This window comes from Polychytrium aggregatum (genome assembly GCF_025602895.1).
Source record: "Polychytrium aggregatum strain JEL109 chromosome Unknown BJ171scaffold_9, whole genome shotgun sequence".
NCBI lineage: Eukaryota > Fungi > Chytridiomycota > Chytridiomycetes > Polychytriales > Polychytrium > Polychytrium aggregatum.
Genome location: NW_026516211.1, coordinates 904,490 through 927,725, shown reverse-complemented (window position 1 = coordinate 927,725; position 23,236 = coordinate 904,490). Strand labels below are relative to the sequence as shown.

Below are 23,236 nucleotides of genomic sequence, written 5' to 3'. Positions count from 1 at the left end.
GTGGTACTGGTGCTGGTGCGCAAGCGACAGCCGCACCTCGGTCCGTCTGGCAGATGCAAGGCATCGCACAGACACCCTGGGCCGTTGCCAGCACCCCCGATCCTGCACCCATGGATGCTGCCGACAACCGTCAGGCCAACGTGCAGGGCGGGCTGGCCAGCAACGCCGCCGATTGTATCCCTCGCTCGTGCACAGACGCCGTCGACACCGACACCGACATCGGCATCGACAGCACCGTCAAAACGATCGACATCGACACCAACACCGACATCGACATCGCTATTTCGGGCTGCAGCCACAGAAACAGCGCTGTCGCGGTTGCTTCCGGCACACATGTGCGACCAGTCGAGGCTCTGTGTCACATCTCCCTCACACCGCCAAATCGAGCCAACAGTCCCGTCGGTCGCACCAGCACCGCAAAAGGCAGGTCGCTCGGCGCGGCGCATCGCAGCACACCGGGCCACACACAACAGTGCCGCACTCGTGGTTGGCTCTTTGGTCGTTTCGCCTCCATCAAGCCGATCGCCCAACGCCTCAACCGACCTCCTTGGCCTGCCCTTCGCCTTGGCCGGCTGCTTCCCCACCGCCGACCATGTCCATGCTATCGTCGTTCCAGTCCCAGCTCAACAAGGCCGTCGGTGCGTCCCGCGATGCCGTCGCCTCCATCCAGCATTCGCTCAAGTATGATGCCACGTCCGGCTCCCAATCGCCCTCCCAGTCCAGCGCATCGCTGCCCACCATGGCCGACTCATCTATCCGGCCCTCGGTCGACGACCCGCTCACGGATACCCCGCGAGCCTCCATGGACTCGATCATCAGCCAGATGGATCTGGCCCCAGGCGAGATCCAGGAAAAGCTCTCGCGGCTCAAGAAGTACGAGTCCAAGTTTACGGGTACGCTTTCGATGCAGGATCGGCTCTGTCTCCTTCCCCGCATCGTCCACACGCACTCGCCATCCCTCCAATAGGGTGCCCTTATTTTCCCTCTCGCAATCCCCGGTCCTTCGCTTCCCCCTCTCCCTGCAAGCTTGCTGGCGCAGCGAGTTTGTCGATTTCCTTTATCGGCTCCCATTGGCCATCGTGAAACTCGTCCTTATTTCAATCGGCATTGCCGCCCTGATCATACCCCTCCTCCTCCTTCGGGTCCGCAGACTAATATTTCCACCATCCCTACTGTCCTCCGCGTGCTCGCTGCTCCGCCAACGCTTCGCTGCCTTTCCCTGGTTCTATATTGCAACTGCCTGCAACTGCCTGCAACTGCCTGCGACTCCCCCCCCCTGCACGATTCGCTCCCTCGACCATGTACTTGCCGTCGTTTCTGTACTGGCACTCCATGTGGCCGCTAGACCTGGTCAAGGCATACAAGCTCATGCAAAAGAAGAACACACAGATCGAGTCCATCATCCGGAGCAACACCCCCATCGCCGCCATCAACAACACGCATGATGTCGAGGCCTTTGATACCTATCTCAAGAGCATCCGCCAGAGAAACGATGTAGGCCCGCCTTGCTCGCCCACTCGTCCTCACATGATTCATTCACCGACAGAATACGACATCGCCCTCAACGCAGCTTGCTTTAGCATCATCGCCATTTGAGGCTCCTTCTTCTGAGCTTGTGCCAGCGGATCGACAGAGCCACTGACTCGATCGTCTTCTGCTCAATCCATTTAGATTTCGGCCGAGGAACTCACCAAACTGACCCGCGAGCTCAAAGAGTCCAGAGAAGCCCACCGAATAGACATCACCTCAAAGACGGAACTGCTCAGCAGCCTCCAGGCCATGCTGGATGAGCGAGAGAAGGTTTGTGCATGGCAATCATAATGCCCACCGTAGTGCCCGTCACAGTGTCCACCATGGCGCCCATCGTAGCGTCCATCATGGTGCTATTACAGCGCCCATCACGTTCTCCATATTGTGTGGTCCCTCTTCCGTCGGCGCCGCTGACCTGGGATCTAATCCCAACCTCAGGAAATCGAGGTTCTTAAGCAGCAGCAAACCGCCCCTGCGACCCCTGCGGCCCCTGTCGAAGAGATCGTCTCCCCCCGAAGCTCGTTCAGCGACCCCCTTGCCGCCACAGGCCACGAGAGCACGCTGCAACTCAAGCTCAAGATCCGCGAACTCACCAACTCGGTCAAGAAGATGGCCGAGCAGCGCGACGAAGCCAGTGCCAGGTGTGAAGAGCTGCGTGTCGAGAACGAGGCAATGGTCGCCAAGCTCATGAACTCGGATGTCAACACCGTCATCAAAGAGACGCCGCTCTCGCCCACCATTTCGGCCACCTCACCCGTCAAGACCGATACCACTACGATTCTGATGGAGCTCGAGACCAGCCGCGGTAAGGATGCCAAGCTGGCCCAGCTGCAGCTGGATCTTGCTCAAGTCTCACAGGAAAAGTCCCAGTTCGAGGTGCAGTGCCGCGGTCTTGACGAAGAGCTCGTCCAGCGCAAGCAGCAAGTCGAAGTTCAGGACGCCGAACTCACTGCCTTGAAAAATGAGACCTCGTTGCTCAAGCTCCAGCTCAGCGAGATTTCGGGCGAGAAATCCGTCCTGGAGACTGAGAAGCTGCACCTCGTCGATCAGATCCGCGTTAGCGAGCTAGCATTGGCCGAAGAATCGCGGGTGCACCAGGAGGAGCTCTCCCGCCTGGGACAGTCCATCGCTCAACTGAATGACAGGCTGGACCAGCTTTCCTCCGCCAAGGCTTCCTCCGAGTCCCAGCTCCAATCGGCCTTGAACAGCGTTGCCGACCTTGGCAAGAGGAGCGACGATCTGGCGTCCGAGCTTGCTGCTGCTCTGGACAACGCCAAGGACGCCGACAGTCTTCGCCAAGAGCGCGCTCAACTAGCTGCCGAGGCGACCAAGCTCACGGATCGGATCGCCGAGCTCGAGTCACTGCAGAAGCTCGCTGCCGAGGAGAGAGAGAAGTCCTCGGCTCAACTCCAGAGTCTCGCTGACGAGGCCGAGCGCCACCGCTCCGAGCTCGAGCATGCACGCCAACTCCACCAAGATGCTGAGAAAACGGCATCCGAGCAACTTGCAGCTGCTCAGCAGAACATCGATGCCCTGCAGAAGCAACACGACACTGTCTCTGCTGCTCTCCAAGAGTCGCAGCAGGAGAGCTCTCGTCTGAAGGCGTCGCTTGATCAGCATCAGCGGGAGCTGACCGAAATCACCAACAAGCTTGCTGCCACTCAGTCGGAGCTTGCCACGATCACCAAAAAACTCGAGTCGGATCTGTCTGAGAGTGCTTCGCGCGAAGGATCCCTCAAGTCTGCCGTCGAAAGGCTCGAGATCGAGCTGGGCAACAGCAGCTCCCGGGCCACAGCGCTGGAAGCCGAGGTCAAGGATCTGCAGGCACAACTCGGAACTGCGAACACCTCGTCTGCCCAGCTGCAGATCCAGCTGGATAGCCTCCAGTCTGAAACCCACATCAAGATCCGGCGTCTCGAGAGCTCCCTGAGCGAGCGCGACACCAGCATCCATCTCCTCAACGGACAAGTAGCCGATCTCAAGCAGCAGCTTGACGGTTCGGACCACTCTGACGCCTCGATCCGCTTGGTCGAAACCGAGGCCAAGCTGCGCAAGCTGCACCTGGATCTGGAAGAGATCCATGCCAAGAGCCTCCAGGCGCACGAGGAGGAGAAGCAGCGCCAGATCAAGTATCAGGCCCTGGCAGAAGAAAAGAAGCAGGCCGATCTGCAGCTCGTCTCTCTTCAGGAGCAATCCGCCTCCCGCCAAGCTGCCCTGGATGAGCGCAGCACCGCCTACGAGGCTCTGAAGCAGCAGGCGGATCGTCTCCAGCACGAGCTCGAAGCGGCTCGCGCCGACTGTGTGGCAGCCCAACAGCAGATCGAAGACGCCCGCAACCGGCAACACGAGCTGGAGCATGCAGCCGAGTCACTCAAGACCAGCCTCGGTTCGCAGATCCAGCAACTTGCTCAAACGATCGAGCAACAAAACGAGCACATCAAGGTTCTGGAGCCTTTCAGGGACCTGCACACGCAGCAAGAAGAGCGGGCTCGTGTCCTGGGCGAGCAGCTCGAAGATCTTCGGTCCAAAACCAGCGCACTTGAGGATCAGGAAGCCGCTGCCAAGCAGAAAGCAGCCGCCCTCGCTCAGCAGCTGAATGAGTCCGATGCTGCCGTCCGTGCTCTCAAGCAGGCGGATGCAGACCATACCAAGCGCCTCTCGGTGCTGCAAGGCGAGCTCGTCCAGGTCCGTGGCGACCTCGAGTCGGCCCGCGTGGCGCTTTCCGAAAAGGAAGACAAGCTTGGCGAGCTTGAAGATGTTGCGCAAAAGGCGCGTGAGGCCAAGGAGCACCTCAAGGCGGCCAAAGCCCGCGTCGTCGAGCTGGAGCTTGCGCTTGAAGAGTCCACTAAGAAGTCGGAGGAGCTTGCTGAAAAGGCCGAGCGCGAGTGGAAACAGCTGACCGAGCTCCAGGCGGCTGTCCAGACTGCCACCAACCAGAGCGCCGAGATCGAGAAGCGTCTGCAGACCTCTCAAGAGCAACACCAGCAGCTCCAAGAGGCCTCGAAGCGCGGCGCCGAACTGCTGGAGGGAGAGAAGCGAGCCCTGCAGCAGCGCATCGAGGAACTCACCGCGCAGTTGGATCAGGGCACCGTCGATGGTGCCAAGTTCGCCGAGCTCCAGACCCAGCTTGACAAGCTCGCTGCCGAAAAGGAAACCCTCCAGGTCCAGGTCGTGCAGGCCGAGATGCTTCGGGCGCAGGTCGATTCGCTGACACGGCGGTATACCGAGTCGCAGGACCAGGTCACGGTCCTGCAGGAGAGCCTGGAGCAGCGAGCCAGCGAGAAGCAGGAGTTTGTGCACCGGGTCAACAGCGCGGAGGAGTCGCTGGCCCTTGCCAAACAGACCATCCACCAACGCGACGAGACGATCGGACAGCTGACCGCCGAGCTGGGCGAGCTACGGACCCAGTACGAGCAGACCGAGGAGAAAAAGATCAAGGTGGTGCAGCTCCTGCGCAGCAGCAAGAATCGAATCATCAAGCTCGAGGCCGACGTCAAGCTCAAGGAAGACGAAGCCGCGAAGCTACAGGAGCGCATCGCTGAAATGCAGGCACTCCACGAACGGGACCTCCGCGAGCGCGAGGGCCAGATGGCGACCGTCACACGGCAGCTCGAAGACATGCACATGAGGCTGCGAGGCCACGAAGCCACCGACGCCGAAAACGAGAGCAAGAAAGCCGAGCTCGCGAGCGTGGCCGACCAGCTGCGTGGACGCATCACCGAACTCGAGGCCAGTCTCAGGGACCAGGTGTCCGTAGCGCAGTCTCTCCGGGCCCAGCAAGCCAACCTCACCACCAGCCAGGCGATCGTCGAGGCCCAGGCCGATCAACTGCGCCAATGGAGTGCGCGCATGAGGGAGATGGAGGAGCGGCTCGCCACCCTGGACGACGAACTCGACACGAGCAAAAAGCTCTTCCAGAAGAAGAGCATCGAGAACGACGGCCTCAAGGTCAAACTTTCGGAGCTCGAGACCGAGGTTTACAACGCCAACCAAGCGACCAAGGTGTCCAAGGACGAACGCGAGACACTCAAGCGCGAGCAGCGCGACCTCAAATCCGAGCTCAACTCTCGCGAGAACGAGCTCAAGAAGCTTGACGACGACCTCAAGACCGAAACCCTCAAATCCACCGAGCGAATCGTCGAGCTCGAAGAGAAGATGGCCGAGCTTGAGGAATCTAATCGCCATCTGTCCGACACGATTGCGTCGCTGCAGGAGGCTAAGCTCAATGACGGCGTGTGGCAAGCCCAAATCGAGCAAGAAAGGGTATGTGTCCAAGCATCCTGATCCTGCCGCCGACATTGCCTGCTGGCTTAGCCCACCAGTTTGCTACACTCTATCCCCTCCCACTGCACTCTGACCCATCCACGGTTGTGTCCCCACGCATTCCGTCGCACAGCAAAAGTCCGGCCTCCTCGAAGAAAAGATCCTGGCGCTGGAGGAGGAGCTCCGCAGCATCGCAGCTTCCCACGAAGACACCGTGTCGGAGCTTCGCATGCGAGAAGGGCAGCTCAAGAACCTCAACAAGGTGGGTTGCATATCGGTTTTGTGGCGGGTTTCGATCAATAGGGACTCTTGCTTCCTCTCGTGGTGGCTGCCTGGCAACACGAAGTGTCTCTTGGGGCATCTGAGTGGCCGTCCACGGCTCGCACAGCTCCTTGCTCTTCGTTTCCAAAGCAGCCTTATGCTTATTATCCCTGTTGGGGCTGGACTCTCTGCACATCTTGGACAGGCCCTCAAGGAAGAGGTGCGAAAACTCTCCCGCAACTTGAGCCACAGCAACTCCCAGACCAACCTGAACCAAGGCGCAAACGGCTCAAGCGCCAGCTCCCCGATCGAGCGGCGTGGATCAACGACGTCGAACCACAGCATGGGATCGGGCCGGAATCCAAGCCAGCCTGGATCAGCAGCGAGCTCGTTGGAGTCGCTCCCGGACCCCAACACCGAATACATCAAAAACATCATTATCAAGTTCCTCGAGTTCAAGGACAAGCGGGTACGTATCTCGTGCTGCAGTCCAGCGGAGGGTTGCCCAACGAGAATGAGCAGAGAGAAGGCAAACAGCAGGCATGAAGCGCTGGATCAGCGCGACTGGGCGGGCGCCTCGCGCTGGTGCTGGGGAACCCCCCCCCGCAAGTGTGTCTCAGATCGCTTACTCTTGTCGATTGCTCGCTCGTGGGCTGGATGGTCTGGACGTACGGCAGGCTCAGCTGCTCCAGGTCCTGGGAATGATCTTGAAGTTCACTCCGGATGAACTGAAGAAAGTGCAGAAATACCTATGATAAATTTGGCTCCCCCTCCCCTCTCTCACACAATATCGATTTGTCCCCCCCGCCCGCCTGCACTAGTATAGCCGGCACGCGGGTGCTTGGTGCCGAGTGAGCATCATTTCCATTTCCGCCCAACGGCTCTGTCCATACCTGCCCACTGTGATCGCTGGTCCGCGCTATGAATCGTTCGATAGCTGTAATTGCACTCTGTTTTTGCCTGCGTTCGGGACTGCTTCCAAAATACAGACACTTGATCCCCGCTCTCCTCTTCTATTTCTCTTTGGGTCATTGCGTCGCTGCTCTCTCCAACATATCTCCTTCAATTGATTGATGCTACCAGAATACAAATCGAGTATATTGGGTTCATAGACAGCGAGAAGGACCATGGCGTCCGTGTCGATATCAGAGAGCGGCTGCAACTGACATCGCATGGCATCCGACCACAGCACTGCATCTCGCCCTCCCGGATCATAGAGAAGAAGAACAGTTGACACGATCCGGATGCAGCTATGCGCGCAGATTCGTGCGGCCCAGTGGTTGTACCTCTTGGGCGTTAGTGGAGCACACGTCCACTTTAACAGTCAGGGTTGGCACCACGGCAGACAGTGCCGGCCGGAGCGTTGCCATCGTCAATGAAGCGCTTGGTGATGCCCTGGTACTGGGCCACGGCAGCAGTGATGAGCTCGCCGTTGATGCCGGAGGAAGGATCGTAGTAATCCTCGCTCATCTCCCAGGCAAAAACGCCACCCAGGTTCCACTGCTTGGCAAATTTGACCTTGGCGGCGATCGACTGGACATCGTCGTACGTGATAAAGACGCCGGTGTTGTTGTTGAGCAGAGTCGGGGCCTAGACACGATCAGGGAAGCCAAGTTGGGTCTGGGTCAAACAACAGCATCTGTCCAGCACCATCGCCGTCACAGGCCAGCCTACATCAGTGCTGCACTGCTGCAGCACATGAGGAGCCCAATCGCCAACCTACCATAACATCAGAGTGCCAGGTGCGGACCCAGCCAGAGCCAGCAACGGGAGTCGTGGCCGACGACAGAATACCGCCGCGCGCACGGGTACGCAGACCTCTCCAGCTCCAGTCGCCGGTGTTGGTGGCGGGCCAGTTGCAGCCGTCATACTCGAGATCGTCCAAAAAGTCGCCCTGAATGACGGTGCAGGCGCCCGAGGTGATATCACTGGCATTGGTCAGGGGGCAGTTTTGGTAGAGACCGTCGGGGTGGTTGGCGTCGCTGTGAATGGGATAGAATGAGTGGCCGTTGAATTCGAGGCCCAGGCGGAGCTTGCTGCGGTCGACCTTGAGGGTCTTGACGTAGTCACGAAGGGTGTCCTGGATGGAAATGATGTGGAGAGGGTCGGAGGGGTTCTGGTAGATCGGGGTGCCGATGCCGGTGAAGGGGTTCCAGTTGCCAGAGTAGTCATAGGTCATGACTGGTTTGGCGAGCGGTGGAGCAAGCCATTGCAGCCGTGCGGCAGCGAGGGAGGCAGATATCAGCACGGTGTCTCGACAGCGAACAGAACGAGGGATGCGAGACTCGATGGTGCACCGCCGGCTTACTGTTGATGTGGGTCAGCTGCTGAGCCCAGACAGGAATCCAGTTGGTGCCGTTGACATCGCGGTAAACGCTGACGGTAGCGCCGAGGGCAACGGTGATGGGGCGACCCCAGCCGAGCTTCTGGCGAAGGAGCTGGAGGACGAGGTTGTAGTTCTGGAAATCGTAGTTACTCATGGTGTTGCAGCCATAGCCGGATGCGCCGGGGTATCTGAAGCGAGCAAGGTTGTTAGTACGTTGCAGTGGTCTTGCCAAGGAGTGTCGAGGGGCTCGGCGCAGGTACATCGAGCGAACTGGGCGACTCGAGAGGCAGGATGCACGCGGGACGACAAGATACACACTCCCAGTCAATGTCGACGCCGTCGAAGGCGTAGTTGCTGGTGATGAGATTGGTCCAGACCGAGTTGACAAAGTTCTGGCGGCCTTGGGCGGTCGAGAAGGCCTGGCTGAAGTAAGTCGAGTTGGTCCAGCCTGCGGGAGCGAGTTTGATTGCCAGAAGCCGACCGAATTAGTATGGACACATCATGTTCGCCGGTGCATTCCGTCATCATGCACCTGGAGGCTGCAGCGATGACGGTGTACATACCTCCAATAGAAGCACTAATTGAGAGCCATGGTCCCATGCGTAACAGAACAGGACAGAACAGGTTGGACCGAGGCGTCAGCCCATGCCAGCCGACAACGGCAACGCAAACGGAGGAACAACACTTTGCGCTGACATAAGCGCACGCAGCTGGCTGCGACAAGACCGTCGATGCACTTACACCAAGGTAAAGCCGTATCGACCCTTGAGGGCGTTGATCTTGGGGATGTTGATGTCGTCCCACGCCTTGTTGGTGGGGACAACGTTTCCGTTGCCGTCGACGGTGAAGAAGGCTGAGAGGAAATGACGGGATCAGCGCAAGAGAAGGCAGCACACCGAGCATCGCAGAGCAGTTTGCACAGGCCTGGGGCTTGGCCTGAGAAGCCTCGCCAGTGATTCGGCGCGGTTGGGGTAGTGGATGGATCATCCACAGACACATCGCCATTGGCAGAAGAAGCATACGCAACCTACCGTAGAGGATCTCGTTGACGTTCTGGTAGTTCAGGGTGCCGACATCAACGCCGGTACGGACAGCCCAGTTGGGCACATAGGCAGCAAAATCGGCCAGGACCAAGGGCACGGCGGCCAAGGCGAGCAAGGGAGACCAGTTGATCTTCATGGCGGGCTGATGCAGGCGCTGCGTGCTTGGTAGTTGAGGCAAGCTTTGACTGTGGGACCCGAGAGGAGGTGGTGGTGAACAGAGACGGAGGCTGCCGAGTACCCCGTATTTATACCCGGTCGCCTCGTGCAGCAAGGCAATCGATTGTGCGGGCTGGACAATCCCAGATCCTGCCCGACCGCCTCCACTCGGCAATGGCCACGACCACTTCAGAGCTTGGGAAACAGCAACCTCTGCCAGATCGGCTGTGCCGGCCACAAAGCGTTGCGCTCTTGGTCAGAATGGTCTCATCGCTGATCAAAGCAGGTCAGAATGGACCCATTGCTGATCAAGGCAACCTTCTGGCGCAGGCATTCCACCCCCACCCCCAAAAAACCTGATTGTAAGGCTGCTCCATTGTCCCTCCCGTCCGACGGGCTGCTGTTGGCATGGGAGATCGGCGATCGCACGAGCCTTGATTGTGTTGCGCGCCTTCCTCAACAGCAATCCCAGCACAAACTTTGCCACATTTTCCTGCCGATTGTTAGCTGGCATCAAAGGTAGGAGGCGGCTTGTAGTCAGCTGCGACAATGGGCCGACGACTCCACCGAGTGGGTGCGGATCCCAAGGAGCCTCGAAGAGCCTCGAAGAGCCTCGAAGAGCGCCGATCACAAGCGGGATTTCCAGCACGGCTGCAGGATTGCGTTCGTCTTCGAAGCTGCCTGGCCGACAATGCCTTGGTGTGGTCGGCAGAGTTGCTTGCATCGGGCATTGTCTGGGCTGTGGCCTGGCTGCATTGTTCTCGCAGCCCATCCGGCAGTCGCTGTTCTCGTAGCGAAGCCTCCACCGTGAGGCGTTGTCTGAAGAAACACCCACAACAATCCACCCAGATGAAACAACCTCCAAAGCGACGGCTGAGGAGTCCACAGGCACACGCATCCATCGCAGGTCAAGGCTGCGACGACGCAAGCCGCGGGGGATTTCGGTTGCAGAGCCAGCCGCCATGGCTTTCTGCTCGTCTCAGGCGCCGTGCCTGCGTGGGAACCATGCCACCACAACCAAGCGCAGACCTGTTGCGGCTCTCTGGCCCCCATCCTTCCATTCTCGGCCAGATGAGACGCCGTCCTGGTTTCGTGCGGCCCAAGCAAGCAGCCCGCCCAAACTCGATCTCTCTGTCCTGCCGCAATGAAGATCGAGGACACAAGCGCCCCGATGAACCCGTTTGGGATCATCAGCTCCTTTGACCATGGCGTGAGCGATCTGAACAGCAAGGATGGTCTGATAGAAGCAGGTTAGCATCTCGGGCTGTCTCCGCGGTTGCTGTTCCGACTGCATGGCACAGGATCGTTGGCCAGTTGCCCCGAGCGAGTCGTCTGCTTCCCTCGGTTACCCTGGCGCCTATCGAGCAGCCCTCGCCTCGGGTTGATACGTTTGGCATTCGTTGGCCCCTAATATGTGCACCGCATGCTCAAAGTTGCTCAGGTCTTCAAACACTGCCTCCTCGCATCGCAAGCGCAGGATCGGCTCTCGATCGAGCAGCTCATATCGATCTATCCCGGGCCAGTCCTTAACCGGCCTCTCGGAGACATCCTCAAGGACGCCCGTGTCGATTCCGGAAAGCTCTGGATTCGTTACGATGACGATAGTGCCCATGTTCCTTCCGAAGCCGCCACACGCTCGACCCCAAAATCCGCTCGCAGTCAAGATCTCCGCAAATCCGGTCCAAAGCCTGGCGCTCCACTTTCTCGATCCAAAAACAGCCAGCCAGCGACAGGCTCATCTGCGACAGCAGAAGAAAGCAGCGCCTCCCGGTAGGTCGATACTATGACCTGGAATCCCTCTTGTGGCTGATGCAAAACCTCCTGGACAGCATCTGGTCCGGGACGCTGCCTGGGACTTGCGACACTTGCTGATTCATTGGCTGATCGAACAGGAAGCGAAAATCCGAAATGCCCGATGCTCCGGCCGGTCCGGGGATTGTGGCAAAGAAGAGAGGTATGCTCCATGGGCCTCCTAGTCCAACCTCCAGAGAACATTCTGCTGCTGGGACCATGCTTTGAGGGCAGACAATCAGCTCCGCTGTTACAGCCAGCAGCATCAATAATGGGCCATCTTATCTCTTGTCTCTGTCACAGCCATGGAGAGTCATGACCAATTCACAGCAGAAACGGTCTCGCGGATGAAGGTTTGTCAGAGCCATTGCCGAATGACTCGCAGCGCATTTTATCGCGCTGCTTCGCCGGCGACGATGATGGCCACTTCGCCTCTGTCTCATCATCATTGTCGCTCCTTGCTTGCATGGCCCAGCCTACCGCTTTGCCAGTACCGACAAGCCCCGTGCAGCAGCAGCAGCAGCAGCGCAAGCAGCCTGTCGTTCCAGAGACTCCCAAAATCAACTACGAACGCCTGATGTTGCCGCAGACTCCTCTGGCACGAGCTCCAGCCGATGCCGGCGGGCGGCGGTTCACCATGCGCGACGACGAAACCGGCGAGGATGTGATGCTGGAGATCCCCGAGGCAAAGAGGAAGCTGGTCGAAGACAAACTGGCCGAGCTGCAGGCACTTCTGAATCAATTCCGAGTCTAGTTGGTCGCAGCGGACTTGGTTTGTCCTTGATTTGTCCTTGTCCGTACGTACCCTCATGACTCTTGAGAATGGCAATAAAGCTACAACACCCTTGCGACTCTGGCTCGGCTGATCGCCGACTGGATCTGGTCAGCTCGGGCGGCGGATTGCCAGATTGAACCACTGAGTGGACCAAATGATATTGAAGTATTTACTAGGAACAACAGCCGGAGGCTGGTCCTTCGGCACTTGGATTCTCGGCTGCTTAGGGCAACGGCGCCAATCGAACCATCTTTCGACGACACCACTCCGTCTCAGAGGGTGCCCACTCCTGGTTGCGCTGGTTGCCACAGGGTAGCTAGTGCACCTTGCGCTTCTTGTCGCTTCGATCTCCAAGCCAAGCGCGGAGGTTCGAAATCTGCTCGAGCACGGTTTTGCGGCTTGTGCCGCCCTGAGCACATCGCTGCTCAATGCTCTTTTCGTAGTCCCAGACCTGGCTGACATCGGCCTCGAACTTGGGGTGCAGCTTCTGGAAGTCCTCGAGCTTGAGCTGGCTCATAGGAACGCCGTGCTCCTCACCGAGACGGACAGCATGCCCGGCGATGTGGTGCGTCTCACGGAAGGGAACCTGAAACACGGCGGCTGCGTCAGTATATGTTGCCTCCAAGAGCAGATCTGGTCCGAATCAGCCATGGCAATAGCATTCCTACCCCCTTGCGAACGAGGTATTCGGCCAGATCGGTAGCGAGCATATCGTTGCTGAGGCTCTGCTTCATCTTGGCGGCATGGACCTGGTCATCGAACAAACAAACATGGGCAGTGTCACTATCTGCAGGTATCTGGAAACATGCCCGTGGCGTCTGTCCCGCCGGTCCGCAAATGGTCACTCACCTTCAAAGTAGTCAGGACACCAGTCGAGATCTGCAGACATCCACTGAGGTTGTCAGCGGCATCAAACATGGGCTCCTTGTCTTCTTGAAGATCTTTGTTGTAGGTGCTCGGCAGGCCCTTGAGGGTCATCAAAAAACCAGACATCTGATACATGTCCATCGTTAGTTTCCAGCACGGGCATTTTGGTGTGCTGAAAGCGGACTGGCTTGGCTGGGCCTCTCAACAACCACACTCACACAAACGCACAAGCACGCGCCGATAACGGCTTGGGCTGCATGCATCGCTGGAGACTAGAGCTCGTCGCGTCGGAGGTGATGACTGCTCACAACGTAGCCATCCAGCTGCTCGGCAGCCCTGCATCCAGAAATACCTACATCGCCAAAGATGCGGCCGGACTTGCCGCGGATCAGCTCGAGGGAGTCTGGGTTCTTCTTCTGAGGCATCAGACTGCTTCCGGTGCTGCGAATTGTGAGATATATGTGAGCATCAGCCTGTGCGAGCTGGTTTCCAAGGCACACGACACACATTTGCGTATTTGATAATAGGCCAGTATGCGGCCCCATACCTGTAGGCATCGGCCAGCGTGACGAACCCGAATTCGCCACTGCTGTAGATGATGAGATCTTCAGACCAGCGGCTGAGATGGATCATGGTCATGGACGACCAGAACAGAAACTCGGCCACAAAGTCGCGATCGCTGACTCCGTAGAGCGAGTTCTGGATCACTCCCTCAAAGCCCAGTTCCTGGGCGAGGAATTGCCGGTCGACGTTGAAAGGGTTGCCGGCAAGGGCACCGCTTCCGAGCGGCAGCTGGTTGACGCGCGAGATCAGCTGCTCGAGACGGATGGCATCAGCCTGCCAGCCCCAGGCATAGCTGAGCAGCCAATGGCTCCATCGAATGGGTTGGGCTCTCTATCAAAGGGGAGAATTGGTTTATCAGTTACAAGCGAGCTAGCTGTACAGGAGATTGCCTCTCCTCGCACGGCACCAGACCATGAGCGGTCGCAGCGAGCGGATGGTACCTGCAGATGCGTGTAGCCAGGCATGATAATGTCGATTTCGGACTCGGCGCGATCAACGGCAACACGGATCAGATCATAGAGATGGCCAAGCAAGACCCGGGCCTCGTCGCGAAGCCACAGGCGCATATCGGTTGCGACTTGGTCGTTGCGGCTCCGGCCAGTGTGCAGCTTGCCGGCAACCGATCCAACAAGCTCGCCCAGTCTTCTTTCGTTGGCGGTGTGGATGTCTTCATCCGAGGGCTTGACTTGGAAGGACTTGGTCTCCCACTCCTTGGCAACCTTGCCCAGGCCCTGGACGAGGGCATCGCGCTCCTCGGAGGTGATGATGCCCTGTTTGGCGAGGGCCTTGGCATACGCCTGCGAGCCGACAATGTCGGCCTTCCACATTCGCTGATCAAAGGACAGCGAGGCGTTGAAGGCCTCCATGAGAGGATCAACCTTCCCGGTGAATCGTCCGCCCCAAAGTTGTGCCATGGTGACAGACTGGTGCTTTTGTGCAGGAGAGCGAGGGTCAACAGCGGCGGCTAAGGCAGATGGGAGCAGGAGATTAGAGACCGGCTTCAAGGGGGCGGGTGCGGCTCTGCACCGAAGGCAACAGCGGACGGACAGCAGGGGTGGCTCCGAAAGATGCAAACCTGGGTAGGCAACTGGCGACGGGCGTCGAAGCGATGACCTGGGCGACGTTGGGCGGCGATCGAGATGATCTGTTGCGGCCTGATCTGGTGGCCAGAACGGGCTCTTATCTTGTGAACTGCGCAGCATCCCGTGACGCGGACACGTCGGTCCCAGCCGAGGTCCGCCGGAGCGAGTGGGGAATGGACGAGCGGGGACATGGTGCGGGCGCTGGGATGGACGTGCGGACATGCGGGACAGAAGGCGAAAGGGACAAGTCCCGCAGACGGGCCGCGCTGATGTGGCGAGCGGCCGGGTTGCGGCAACGCCGAGATCCAGCGATCCCGCATGCCGCGATGTCGCAGCGCCTATGGTACCGAGGATCCACCTGTCATGGAGGGTGATGGATGACTGTGTATTCCCATCCAGTTGCCGACGATCGTGCATTCCCATCCGGTTGCCGACGATCGTCACTGGGCATCCTGTTTCACGTGGGGTGCTGTGCTCGCAGCCCAGTACAGCAGCGGACATCAAGTCCAGGAGCACCGCGGCTGTGCGCAGAATCCGTTCATCACAGCGGCGACCACGACTGTTGCAGGCTCCGAGGTTCTACGAGGAGCTGTACTCTTCCTCGGCAGTCTGGAGCCATTCCGCAAAGGCTTTACACTTGGCCCTCACGTCGTTGTCGCCCTGGGCGCCGTACCATTCCAGGAACACCTCTTCGTCAATCAGATCCAGATCGTACAGCTGCTTGAACAACGCCGGCGCCTTTCTGGCGTGCTGCTGGCCAGTGGGCCGGGCGAGGAACTTTTCCCACGAGCGAAGCAGGCACATCTGATCTGCAGCGCTGTTGATGAACTGGATGCGTAGGGTCGATGGGTGAGACGAATGGGACGGAAAAGATATGTGTCAGCCCGACTGATGCAGCCCCTTCGTCGGAGGAGCGTGAAGCCCACCGCTGCGGACAGCAACCTACCTTCTGGAACAGGGGCTGAGTGGCAGCAACGACTTTGACGATGCCGTCGCAGTCCTCAAAGATCCCGCGGACGAGCACGTTGAGCAGCTTCTGCTTGGGGAGATCGTGGCGGAACTCGAAGCGAGTGATGTGCTTGACTTGGGCTGCAATATCGGCAGCACTGTCTCCACTCCTTGAGAGTATGGGTTTGACCTGATCGCAAAACTCCTTCACAAGACTGGCCTCTGCCGCCTCGTTCTTGTCCACAGTCGGCTTATCACTGGCCTTTTTCCTGCAAGATCACAGCGACCGGTGTTGTCAGGCGCATGGGCCCACACATCGAGGCGCCTTTCTGCACTATAGCGATAAGAGCAGCAGTATGTGCGCACTTACACTGCCTGGAGCATCTGCACATCGCTTTCGCTGATGTCAACAACCTTCATCCACGCCTTATCGTTTGTGTCCTGGTGTTTGAGGCGTTTGCGGATGAGTGTGTGTCCACACATGGCTATCAGTTTCCACACCCGAGAGGCCACGCCGCAACGTGAGCGCAAGTCTAGTTACCTCCTTGAGATTGAGCCACTGCTTATGCTCTTCGCGCGGCTCGGGTGTTGTCGCGCGGGAATGATGAGCGTGGGGCAATCCCAGACTCGACGAGAGGCCGATCTCCTGGATCTTGATAGCTTGCGGCTTGGGATGCGGCGGATGGGCCGTCCCATGACCATGACCGGCACCAAAGCCAGCGCCACCACTGACCGACGTTGGTGAGCCTTTACCTGAGCCTGATCGCTCAGCAAGCCTGTGCAGAGCCGGGACGCAAGAATTAACGTTGGCACTGGACGGATTACACTCCAACAATGCGACACCATCTGATACAAGTCTGCAGCTGCTGGCGCTTACGGGGAGGTATGGGTCGCCAGGGTTTCCTTTGGTCGCTCAGAGTCCGCTGGGTCAGAGGACGACTTCCGCTCAGGATCATGGATTCTCTCGACGGCATCCTTGGAGTCGCCGTGCGACGGCTTGCGGTCGTGGGTGGGTTTGCGATCATGTGTGGCGTGGCGCTCTCGCCGAAGCGGTCCTTCTGTGGGCAGAGCGAGAGACGGGTCTCCATTGATGCCAGAGGCGGTCGGGGTCGCAGACTGTCGTACGCGGAGCTCCCTGGTAGAGTACAATGGTGGCAAGGATCAGCGAAACGCAAGGACGGCGAAGACGGACGTACTTGGCGCTGCGTCATCTATCCAACAGACCACTTACTCGGGCCTGGTATCAGCGCAGCCGTTCAGCGATATCATACGATGACAGGGACGGAAGATAGAGTATGTGTAAGCTGCTGTGCGTTACAGCCATGGAGCAACCGAATCCACGCAGCAACAGAATCCACACAGCTTCTACGTACGAATGGGCAAAGTTACATCGAGGGCCATACTGTGGCAAAGGCAGGTAGAGGTTTGCAATGCCGTTAGTCAAATGATCCGCCAGCAAATCAACTTTGCCCATGGCCAGACCAGGAACAGAGCAGTTGGTGCGATCACCCGGGATCAGGCAACACAATCTCGGGCATACACACTGCCCTCGGACAACTGAAACATGAACAAAGCCTCGAGCCGTGCTGCGGTACCTGGCAAAAGTTCTGAGAAAGGAGCAGGATGAAAAGCATCTGGTCAGCAGGCTGGCAACTAAAGAACACGAGCACATTTAAGAACGTCGATGTAGAGATACCCACGTCGTTCAGATATCGCTCACACATTTTGGTTTTGTAGAGTGGGTTCTCGGGACCCTCCTTCTTGTCCGTCTCGCCACCAAAAGTCTTGCGGTCGCGCAGTTCGATCTGAGACCAGGAGGGGAGAAGAGGCATGAATACGCACGTCGACTATGCAAACGCACAGGCGAGCTCCAGCAAGGGTCCAATAAACAGCAGACATTTGTCCATGGACGGTTACAAGCCTGTCCATTCTCCATTGTTGACGCTGCAAGAAGCGACTTACCGTGCCATGGGCAAAGGTGCAGTGGCTGCCGTATGGGCAGTTGCCTTCGATTTCAAACCGCTCGCAGAGACGGGTCTTGTACAGCGGGGCATCGGCCTCGTGGACTGGTTCCTTTCCCGAGCGCTGTTTGGCGTGGCCGCTGCCACCACGAGTCTCGGACTGAGGCAAAGTCGGGCGTTCATCCTGCGAAGTTCTCTTGGGATGCACGCCATTCGGGGCAAATACGTGCTCACGGCTATTGACGGAGCGCTCCGACCTTCGTGGGCTGTGGCTATCACCACCTCGATCTTGACGGGACGATCGCTCGAGTTGCAGTCGTTGGAGGTTGAGGGGAAGCGACGATGTCGGTGAGTTCATGGCGCCACCAGACGCAGGGCCGGTGCCAGCGCCAGCGGAGGCCAAAGGAGCACGAGCAGGGGGAGACGAGGTCGATTTGGGCCGCTTCTCCTCGATAAAGGTGTGCGCATGACGGAGAACATCCTGCATCGACTTGTAGACGCACTTTTCGCAAGCCTGGAATAGCCCTCCGCCCAGGATCGACGGACGGTGAGTCATTGGATTTGTCAAATAATCGCCTTCGCAGCGACGGCGTAGCGACGGCGCAGCTCCGCAGGTTGGCCAGACCGCTGGACGATGCCGAATGCAGCAAAGCGGACAGAGTTGGCCACACGACCGCCTACCTGCTGGAGCGGGAGCCAAGCAAAGTGCAGCCCGGCCAGGCCGCCTGGATGAATGTGGGCATTTGGGGAGATTTGTGCGAGAAAGTGGACGACGGACTTGGGGCGGTTGGCACCGGAGAGATACTGCGACAAGATCAAAAACCGCGAGATAAGCTGGTCCGATCGGATGCCGCGGAGCGAGGACCCAACGGCCCTGAGTTTGGCAGTCAGAGAGCCGGCCTCAGCAGGACCTACCTTGATCTCGAGACGGAGGGCGGAAGGCGAGGGTGAGGAGGGGCTTTCTTTGAACAGGTGGGCCGGAGTCAGGCTCTGGGTGTCGGCCAGAATTAGGTCTTTGTGGGAAAGCCCGGTCAAGTTAATGGCTTCGCGGAGGGCACAGGGAAGCGGGTCTTCTTGGCCAATGATCTTGCCTCGTGGCGGCGACCAGTGACGCTTGTTCGAGAAGGAGTCGTTAACTAACAAAAACTCGATGGTGTTCCGGTTGAATCTGTAGATGAGCAAAGAAGCATACTGGGAGATCTCCATCAAACTGGCTTCGTGCAATGGGGAGCAAGGGGAGCGGCGGGTTATTTAAACAAGAGGAAAGGGAGTCGAGGCTGCTGTGCGGGCAGGGGAGCTGGGGCCGGGAAGGGCAGGCGGGCAGGCGGGTGATGTTTTGCGAGATCGAGGATGCGAACGGATGCTTGGTTGCCACAAGACGACTGGATCGAAATCGGTGTGGGAAGCCGGCGGCTTCTCGTGCAGCTCTCGCGTGGCTCTCGCCTGATTCTCGCTGGCACCGAGAGGGCGTCCGGCTCGAGCCAATATCGCTCCCGGCTTTACACTGGCCGGCCACAACATGCCACATCCTGGTCGGGCCGTGTCGCAGATGCAGCCACAAAGCGGGCAAAGGCAATCGCAGTTCCTGATCAACCCCTCGCTCTGTCGCATCACACCACATCGCACCACATCGCACCACATCGCACCGCAGTGCATCCCATCGCACCGACAGCAGCAGCGCCGCTCCTGAATCTGGCCCGCACCATGAGCGAGCCCACGCCAGAGTCGTCCGCAGCCAAGACCCCAGATGACGAAGCCTTGCCCGAGGCTAGTGTATCGTATGTACTGGCCGTTCTCGGAGACTTGGCATCCAGCAGCTCCTCGCCAACCACCTCCATCGTCCCTCCTTCCATATAGCCACCCACTGCCAGGGATCGACGTTTCCGAGGAGGAACCAGGGCCGTTGCCTGACATTCAGAACGCACAGGATGCTGTACCCGGAGTGGAAGCTGAGGCAATCCCGGATATCGAATCCACCAGGGCCGCCGAGTCCTCAGCGAAAGTTCAACCAGCGCAGCGTGCTGAAACACCACGGCCCAGCGAGCCTGTCCAAGATGCCGGGCCGGCGCACGGCAATGAGCCAGTCCAGGCCCCAGAGTTAGCTTTGGCATCAGCTTCGGTCGGCATGCTAGCCGCAAAAGCCATGGAAATCCAATTTTCGGTTGAGGAGCAGGTACGCTAGTGGGGCCTATCGGCTGCCGCTCCAAGCAACGCTGTCTTTCTCTCTCACTCTGTTCCCGCCTTCCAGGCTGGAAGCTGTTCAGACTCGCTAGCATCAATCGTCACTGATGGCTTCTCCTTGTCCGTCAGATTCTCGATGTCAAACTGCAGCTCGCCGCAAGATCGAGTGAGCTGGCCCAGGCCACCGAGCAGCTGGCTTTGCAGAAAGGTAAGTGTCATGAATGTCCGCACACACCTCTGGACCGGATGAGTGCAAGGGCTGGGATTCCCAAACGGCGCCCTGATCTACACACCTGCTATCTTCGTGGGCCAAGCCGACAACGCCAGGATCCGCAAGGAGTACGAGGAAAAGCTGAAGCGAATGAAGGGCATGATGGCATCGGCGACAAAAGCGCTTGCAGAGCACAAACAGACGATCGCTACAGGCGAGGCGCTTGCACAGGAGAAGGATACGCAGACTCAATGTCTACAGAGGGAGTTGGAGTCGCTCCGGGAAGAAAATGCAGAGCTCAAAGGTACAACTGCTTTGGCCGTTGTGAATCAGCGTACACCTCATGCACACATATGTTTCTGATCCCTGCCGTCAACCACCCATCAGCAACGGTCGATAGGCTTGAGCAGGCTGTTACTCTGGAGAAAGAAACAGCGAAAGCATCCCAGATCCAGCTGGTACGAGTAGTTACAAAGTGGACATGCCTGACAGGCGTATGCCCCTGCCAAGCGTCCGGCCGTCGCTTTGATGCCCGCTATCAAACACAAAACATCGTGGCTGGAATGAGTCATAGCTCTCTGTGGATGGAGCCGGTGCTCGGCATGAGCGTATCGGCAGCAGTTCCCTTTGCGTGTGTCGATCATGCAGACGCTTTGCTGCAGGATCCCGCTTTGGTGCTGCCCACGACATGGCGATTTTACTCACCACACTGAAACCATGGCTTGTGCGGAACTAGGAAAAGGACTACTTGGTCACTAAGCAGGAGCTCGCCGACCTCAAAACCGAATTCTCCAGCTATAAGAACAGGGCACACGTTGCGCTGCAAAAGGCAATCAGCGGGTCGTCGTCGGAAGCGCGTATTGCAGAACTGGAACAGGACAAACTGGATCTCGAGGTCACCAAAACGTATGAGCAGCAGTGGCCGCCTCCGGCTCGAGCCCCGGCGTGATATCCGTCCGTCGTAGTTGGACTCTGATCGGCCATGCCGTACTGATACGGATTCTGCTATAATCGTGCGACAAACGACAGCGCCGCTCTGAGCAGACTCTCTCACGCCAACGTCCAAATCCAAGCGCTTGAGGAGGATGCCAATGCAGCATCAACAAGAGCGCAGTTTCTCGAGGCCAAGGCGAGCAAACTGACAGACGAGCTCCATTCGGCAAGTCTACACATAGCGCGCCTAAACGAGAAGATCAATGATTTATCACAGCAGAACGAAAGGTTCGCGGGAGGTATGTGTCTGCCTTGCTGCTTCCGAGATACTTTGGGACTGGCTTCACGAATCACAGACTCAGACTCCTCCCGTGGTGGCCAGAACATGACGCAGCCCAAGCAACAATGGAAGCCGATATCGCTGCCACGAAACAAGGGTTTGTGCAGCTCCAGGAGCAACTGGAGGAGCAGCTTGCGCAAAAAACGGCCGAATACGAATCGTTGGAGCGAATATCTGAGGTATTTGGCCATGGCCCGGCGCTGTTCCCACGCTGGATCCATCTCGCATCGTTACCGGGCGTATATCTGCTTCCTGCTGCAACTGGCTGCCCAAGCCCACGTTGCTTCTATCTAGATACGACTTGCTGTATTGGCGCACTGTCTGAGCATCTTCTCACCCTTCGATTCACCGGCGATTCACCGGCGATTCACTCAGACCCTCAGCAGCGAACTCTCGGCTCTCCGCAAACAGCACGAGCGCCAGGCAAAGCAGCTCCTGGACCTTCAATCTGCACCCAACGCCGCTGCCGTATCTGTCCCAGAGCCACAGGGAGGTGACTTGTCTCGCGGCTCGTCCATCGTGACTTCTCCAGTCGACTATAGAGACCCGAACGGCCACCTGGATGATACCACAAGCGAAAGAATGAACACAGGTATCGGATTTATTGAGCACGTGCTTGTGCGTGTCGAGTCTCCACGCAGCCATACTGGCGAATGTGGCGCTCTGCATGGATCATAAGCCGACCGCAGTCGCGCTATCAAGCATAATGTATGATGCTAAAAATCCGACCCTTTCGTCGCCTTGCTTGTCAGCCTCGTCATCGTTGTTGGATCTCCTCAGCGTCTCCATCAACACCCCCAACAGCTCCTTCAAGAACACATCAAAGTCATTCAAAGAAAAGGAGCTTGAGCTCCAGTTGGAACAAATGGCCGAACTACTCAATGAGAGTGAAACGACCGTCAAGCAACTGACGAATCAAGAAGCGGTATGTCGCTGCCCTGGTCTCCTCCCCCCCCCCACAACCAAGGAAGCATGGGTGCTCCTGTCCAAGTTCCGCCGAGTATATGTGGTGACTGAACTTGCTGTGCTCGCTATTCAATAGGTCCTAAAGGAAGAGTTGCGAAGGTTGGATCGGTTCGAGAAGAGGCAGAATCTCAGTGGCGAATACCTGAAGAATATCGTCATGTCATTTCTGGAGTCCGAAGCCCGAGAGGTTTGTATTTCTGGCCCGCGTGTACTAATCACAGAGACTGGGTACTGTTCGTGTTGGGAGAGTGATTGCGCGAGGCGCATGGTGTTCGTTCGAGGGCGTTGCTATATCTGCGCCCGGTGGCGCCGCTTGGTTGTCTGTCAGCAACTTGAGTTACTGATGCTTCCCTCAGCCCTTGATCCCAGTCATATCGAATCTGCTCCATCTTTCGTCTGAGGAGGTGGCAAGGTAGGCCCACGGAGGAGTCGATGATTAGTATCCAGGGCACATGTCAAATATGCAGACAGACAGTGCAGCCACGTACGGATCGCTCACGCAAATATATTCATCGGCTCGATTCTAGGCTCAAGAAAGCAGTGGCATCAAGTCAAGAACAGCCCCTGACCAGCTATAATTTTGGATTCTTTTGATCCGTGACATGGAACGAGTACCCATCATCCTTGTATCGAAGCTCTACATAACTGTTCTATTGCTGCCTCCACAGCAGCCCTAGTTGTATGAATGGATTTACACGTCGCGTTCTTATGGCACCAGAGGCGGCAGGAATGCACTGTCCCTTGGGGACTTTGGCGGCTCTGTCGTCGAGCGTCTTCGTCGTGGCCATGTTCCACAGTCATTCGGAGAGCCCTGTTGCGGTGGGTGAGGCGACAGAGTCGAAGTCTCGACGGCTGCCCCAGTCGTGGAGCGCCGACTTCTCCTGCTGAGGCTGTTTCGATCTACACCTTCGTTTAAACTAGGCAGGCGCGGAAGACTGGATCGATCGCTAGAGTCGTCGGGGCTTGGGAGAACGTCTCGGATAACCTGCTTTTTGTACAGCTCCCAGTTTTGCTTGGAACAGAGACTTTGCTCGATAT

At 58.0% G+C, this 23,236-nt stretch overlaps 6 protein-coding genes across 6 annotated transcripts; 3 read left to right on the top strand and 3 right to left on the bottom strand.

Annotated features, from left to right (window-relative positions):
• Nucleotides 1–507: 507 nt before the first annotated feature.
• On the top strand, nt 508–7,160 carry BJ171DRAFT_495580 (uncharacterized protein). The gene is made up of 7 exons (XM_053110144.1): nt 508–893; nt 1,346–1,494; nt 1,672–1,800; nt 1,969–5,793; nt 5,927–6,055; nt 6,260–6,523; nt 6,732–7,160. The coding sequence occupies exons 1-7, from the start codon at nt 593–595 to the stop codon at nt 6,807–6,809; spliced, it is 4,875 nt and encodes a 1,624-aa protein (XP_052969155.1). The 5' UTR covers nt 508–592; the 3' UTR covers nt 6,810–7,160.
• On the bottom strand, nt 7,158–9,726 carry BJ171DRAFT_566408 (glycoside hydrolase superfamily). The gene is made up of 7 exons (XM_053113408.1): nt 9,412–9,726; nt 9,122–9,233; nt 8,944–8,957; nt 8,699–8,828; nt 8,363–8,568; nt 7,778–8,235; nt 7,158–7,644 (listed from the first exon to the last, which is right to left on the bottom strand). Exons 1-7 carry the CDS (start codon nt 9,557–9,559, stop codon nt 7,372–7,374), a joined length of 1,341 nt encoding a protein of 446 aa, XP_052969154.1. The 5' UTR covers nt 9,560–9,726; the 3' UTR covers nt 7,158–7,371.
• Nucleotides 9,727–10,454: 728 nt separating this feature from the next.
• Nucleotides 10,455–12,283, top strand: BJ171DRAFT_495578 (uncharacterized protein). The gene is made up of 5 exons (XM_053110143.1): nt 10,455–10,829; nt 11,013–11,349; nt 11,472–11,533; nt 11,674–11,723; nt 11,846–12,283. The coding sequence occupies exons 1-5, from the start codon at nt 10,724–10,726 to the stop codon at nt 12,122–12,124; spliced, it is 834 nt and encodes a 277-aa protein (XP_052969153.1). The 5' UTR covers nt 10,455–10,723; the 3' UTR covers nt 12,125–12,283.
• Nucleotides 12,284–12,461: 178 nt separating this feature from the next.
• Nucleotides 12,462–14,490, bottom strand: BJ171DRAFT_558137 (L-Aspartase-like protein; the record flags this gene model as incomplete). Its single annotated transcript, XM_053113133.1, has 6 exons — nt 12,462–12,731; nt 12,826–12,894; nt 12,995–13,138; nt 13,369–13,453; nt 13,560–13,906; nt 14,017–14,490. The coding sequence occupies 6 exons, from the start codon at nt 14,488–14,490 to the stop codon at nt 12,462–12,464; spliced, it is 1,389 nt and encodes a 462-aa protein (XP_052969152.1).
• Nucleotides 14,491–16,539: 2,049 nt separating this feature from the next.
• On the bottom strand, nt 16,540–18,920 carry BJ171DRAFT_311248 (uncharacterized protein). Its single transcript, XM_053107098.1, has 7 exons — nt 18,483–18,920; nt 18,249–18,371; nt 17,569–18,081; nt 17,307–17,411; nt 17,202–17,213; nt 16,976–17,008; nt 16,540–16,741 (listed from the first exon to the last, which is right to left on the bottom strand). The coding sequence occupies exons 1-7, from the start codon at nt 18,771–18,773 to the stop codon at nt 16,628–16,630; spliced, it is 1,191 nt and encodes a 396-aa protein (XP_052969151.1). The 5' UTR covers nt 18,774–18,920; the 3' UTR covers nt 16,540–16,627.
• A 253-nt stretch (nt 18,921–19,173) lies between these two features.
• BJ171DRAFT_311204 (uncharacterized protein) lies at nt 19,174–22,848 on the top strand. Its single transcript, XM_053107097.1, has 13 exons — nt 19,174–19,345; nt 19,425–19,740; nt 19,878–19,956; nt 20,063–20,263; nt 20,347–20,417; nt 20,696–20,865; nt 20,989–21,191; nt 21,275–21,411; nt 21,608–21,824; nt 21,985–22,157; nt 22,275–22,385; nt 22,555–22,610; nt 22,726–22,848. The coding sequence occupies exons 1-13, from the start codon at nt 19,272–19,274 to the stop codon at nt 22,790–22,792; spliced, it is 1,875 nt and encodes a 624-aa protein (XP_052969150.1). The 5' UTR covers nt 19,174–19,271; the 3' UTR covers nt 22,793–22,848.
• Nucleotides 22,849–23,236: the final 388 nt, after the last annotated feature.

What these genes read in the sequence shown, in the direction of transcription:
- BJ171DRAFT_311248 (XM_053107098.1), bottom strand. Translation starts at nt 18,773, where the DNA reads ATGGAGATCTCCCAGTATGCTTCTTTGCTCATCTACAGATTCAACCGG. An exon ending in CTTGGCTCCCGCTCCAGCAG is followed by an intron (nt 18,082 to 18,248) that starts GTAGGCGGTCGT and finishes GGGCTATTCCAG; the next exon opens with GCTTGCGAAAAGTGCGTCTA. An exon ending in GTAACTTTGCCCATTCGTAC is followed by an intron (nt 16,742 to 16,975) that starts GTAGAAGCTGTG and finishes GTACTCTACCAG; the next exon opens with GGAGCTCCGCGTACGACAGT.
- BJ171DRAFT_311204 (XM_053107097.1), top strand. Translation starts at nt 19,272, where the DNA reads ATGAGCGAGCCCACGCCAGAGTCGTCCGCAGCCAAGACCCCAGATGAC. An exon ending in AGAAAATGCAGAGCTCAAAG is followed by an intron (nt 20,264 to 20,346) that starts GTACAACTGCTT and finishes ACCACCCATCAG; the next exon opens with CAACGGTCGATAGGCTTGAG. An exon ending in TCGTCTGAGGAGGTGGCAAG is followed by an intron (nt 22,611 to 22,725) that starts GTAGGCCCACGG and finishes GCTCGATTCTAG; the next exon opens with GCTCAAGAAAGCAGTGGCAT.
- BJ171DRAFT_495578 (XM_053110143.1), top strand. Translation starts at nt 10,724, where the DNA reads ATGAAGATCGAGGACACAAGCGCCCCGATGAACCCGTTTGGGATCATC. An exon ending in GATTGTGGCAAAGAAGAGAG is followed by an intron (nt 11,534 to 11,673) that starts GTATGCTCCATG and finishes TCTCTGTCACAG; the next exon opens with CCATGGAGAGTCATGACCAA. An exon ending in AAACGGTCTCGCGGATGAAG is followed by an intron (nt 11,724 to 11,845) that starts GTTTGTCAGAGC and finishes TGCATGGCCCAG; the next exon opens with CCTACCGCTTTGCCAGTACC.
- BJ171DRAFT_495580 (XM_053110144.1), top strand. Translation starts at nt 593, where the DNA reads ATGTCCATGCTATCGTCGTTCCAGTCCCAGCTCAACAAGGCCGTCGGT. An exon ending in GTACGAGTCCAAGTTTACGG is followed by an intron (nt 894 to 1,345) that starts GTACGCTTTCGA and finishes TGTGGCCGCTAG; the next exon opens with ACCTGGTCAAGGCATACAAG. An exon ending in TGCTGGATGAGCGAGAGAAG is followed by an intron (nt 1,801 to 1,968) that starts GTTTGTGCATGG and finishes TCCCAACCTCAG; the next exon opens with GAAATCGAGGTTCTTAAGCA.
- BJ171DRAFT_566408 (XM_053113408.1), bottom strand. Translation starts at nt 9,559, where the DNA reads ATGAAGATCAACTGGTCTCCCTTGCTCGCCTTGGCCGCCGTGCCCTTG. An exon ending in GCAGCTGACCCACATCAACA is followed by an intron (nt 8,236 to 8,362) that starts GTAAGCCGGCGG and finishes TCGCCAAACCAG; the next exon opens with TCATGACCTATGACTACTCT. An exon ending in CCTGGCACTCTGATGTTATG is followed by an intron (nt 7,645 to 7,777) that starts GTAGGTTGGCGA and finishes GATCGTGTCTAG; the next exon opens with GCCCCGACTCTGCTCAACAA.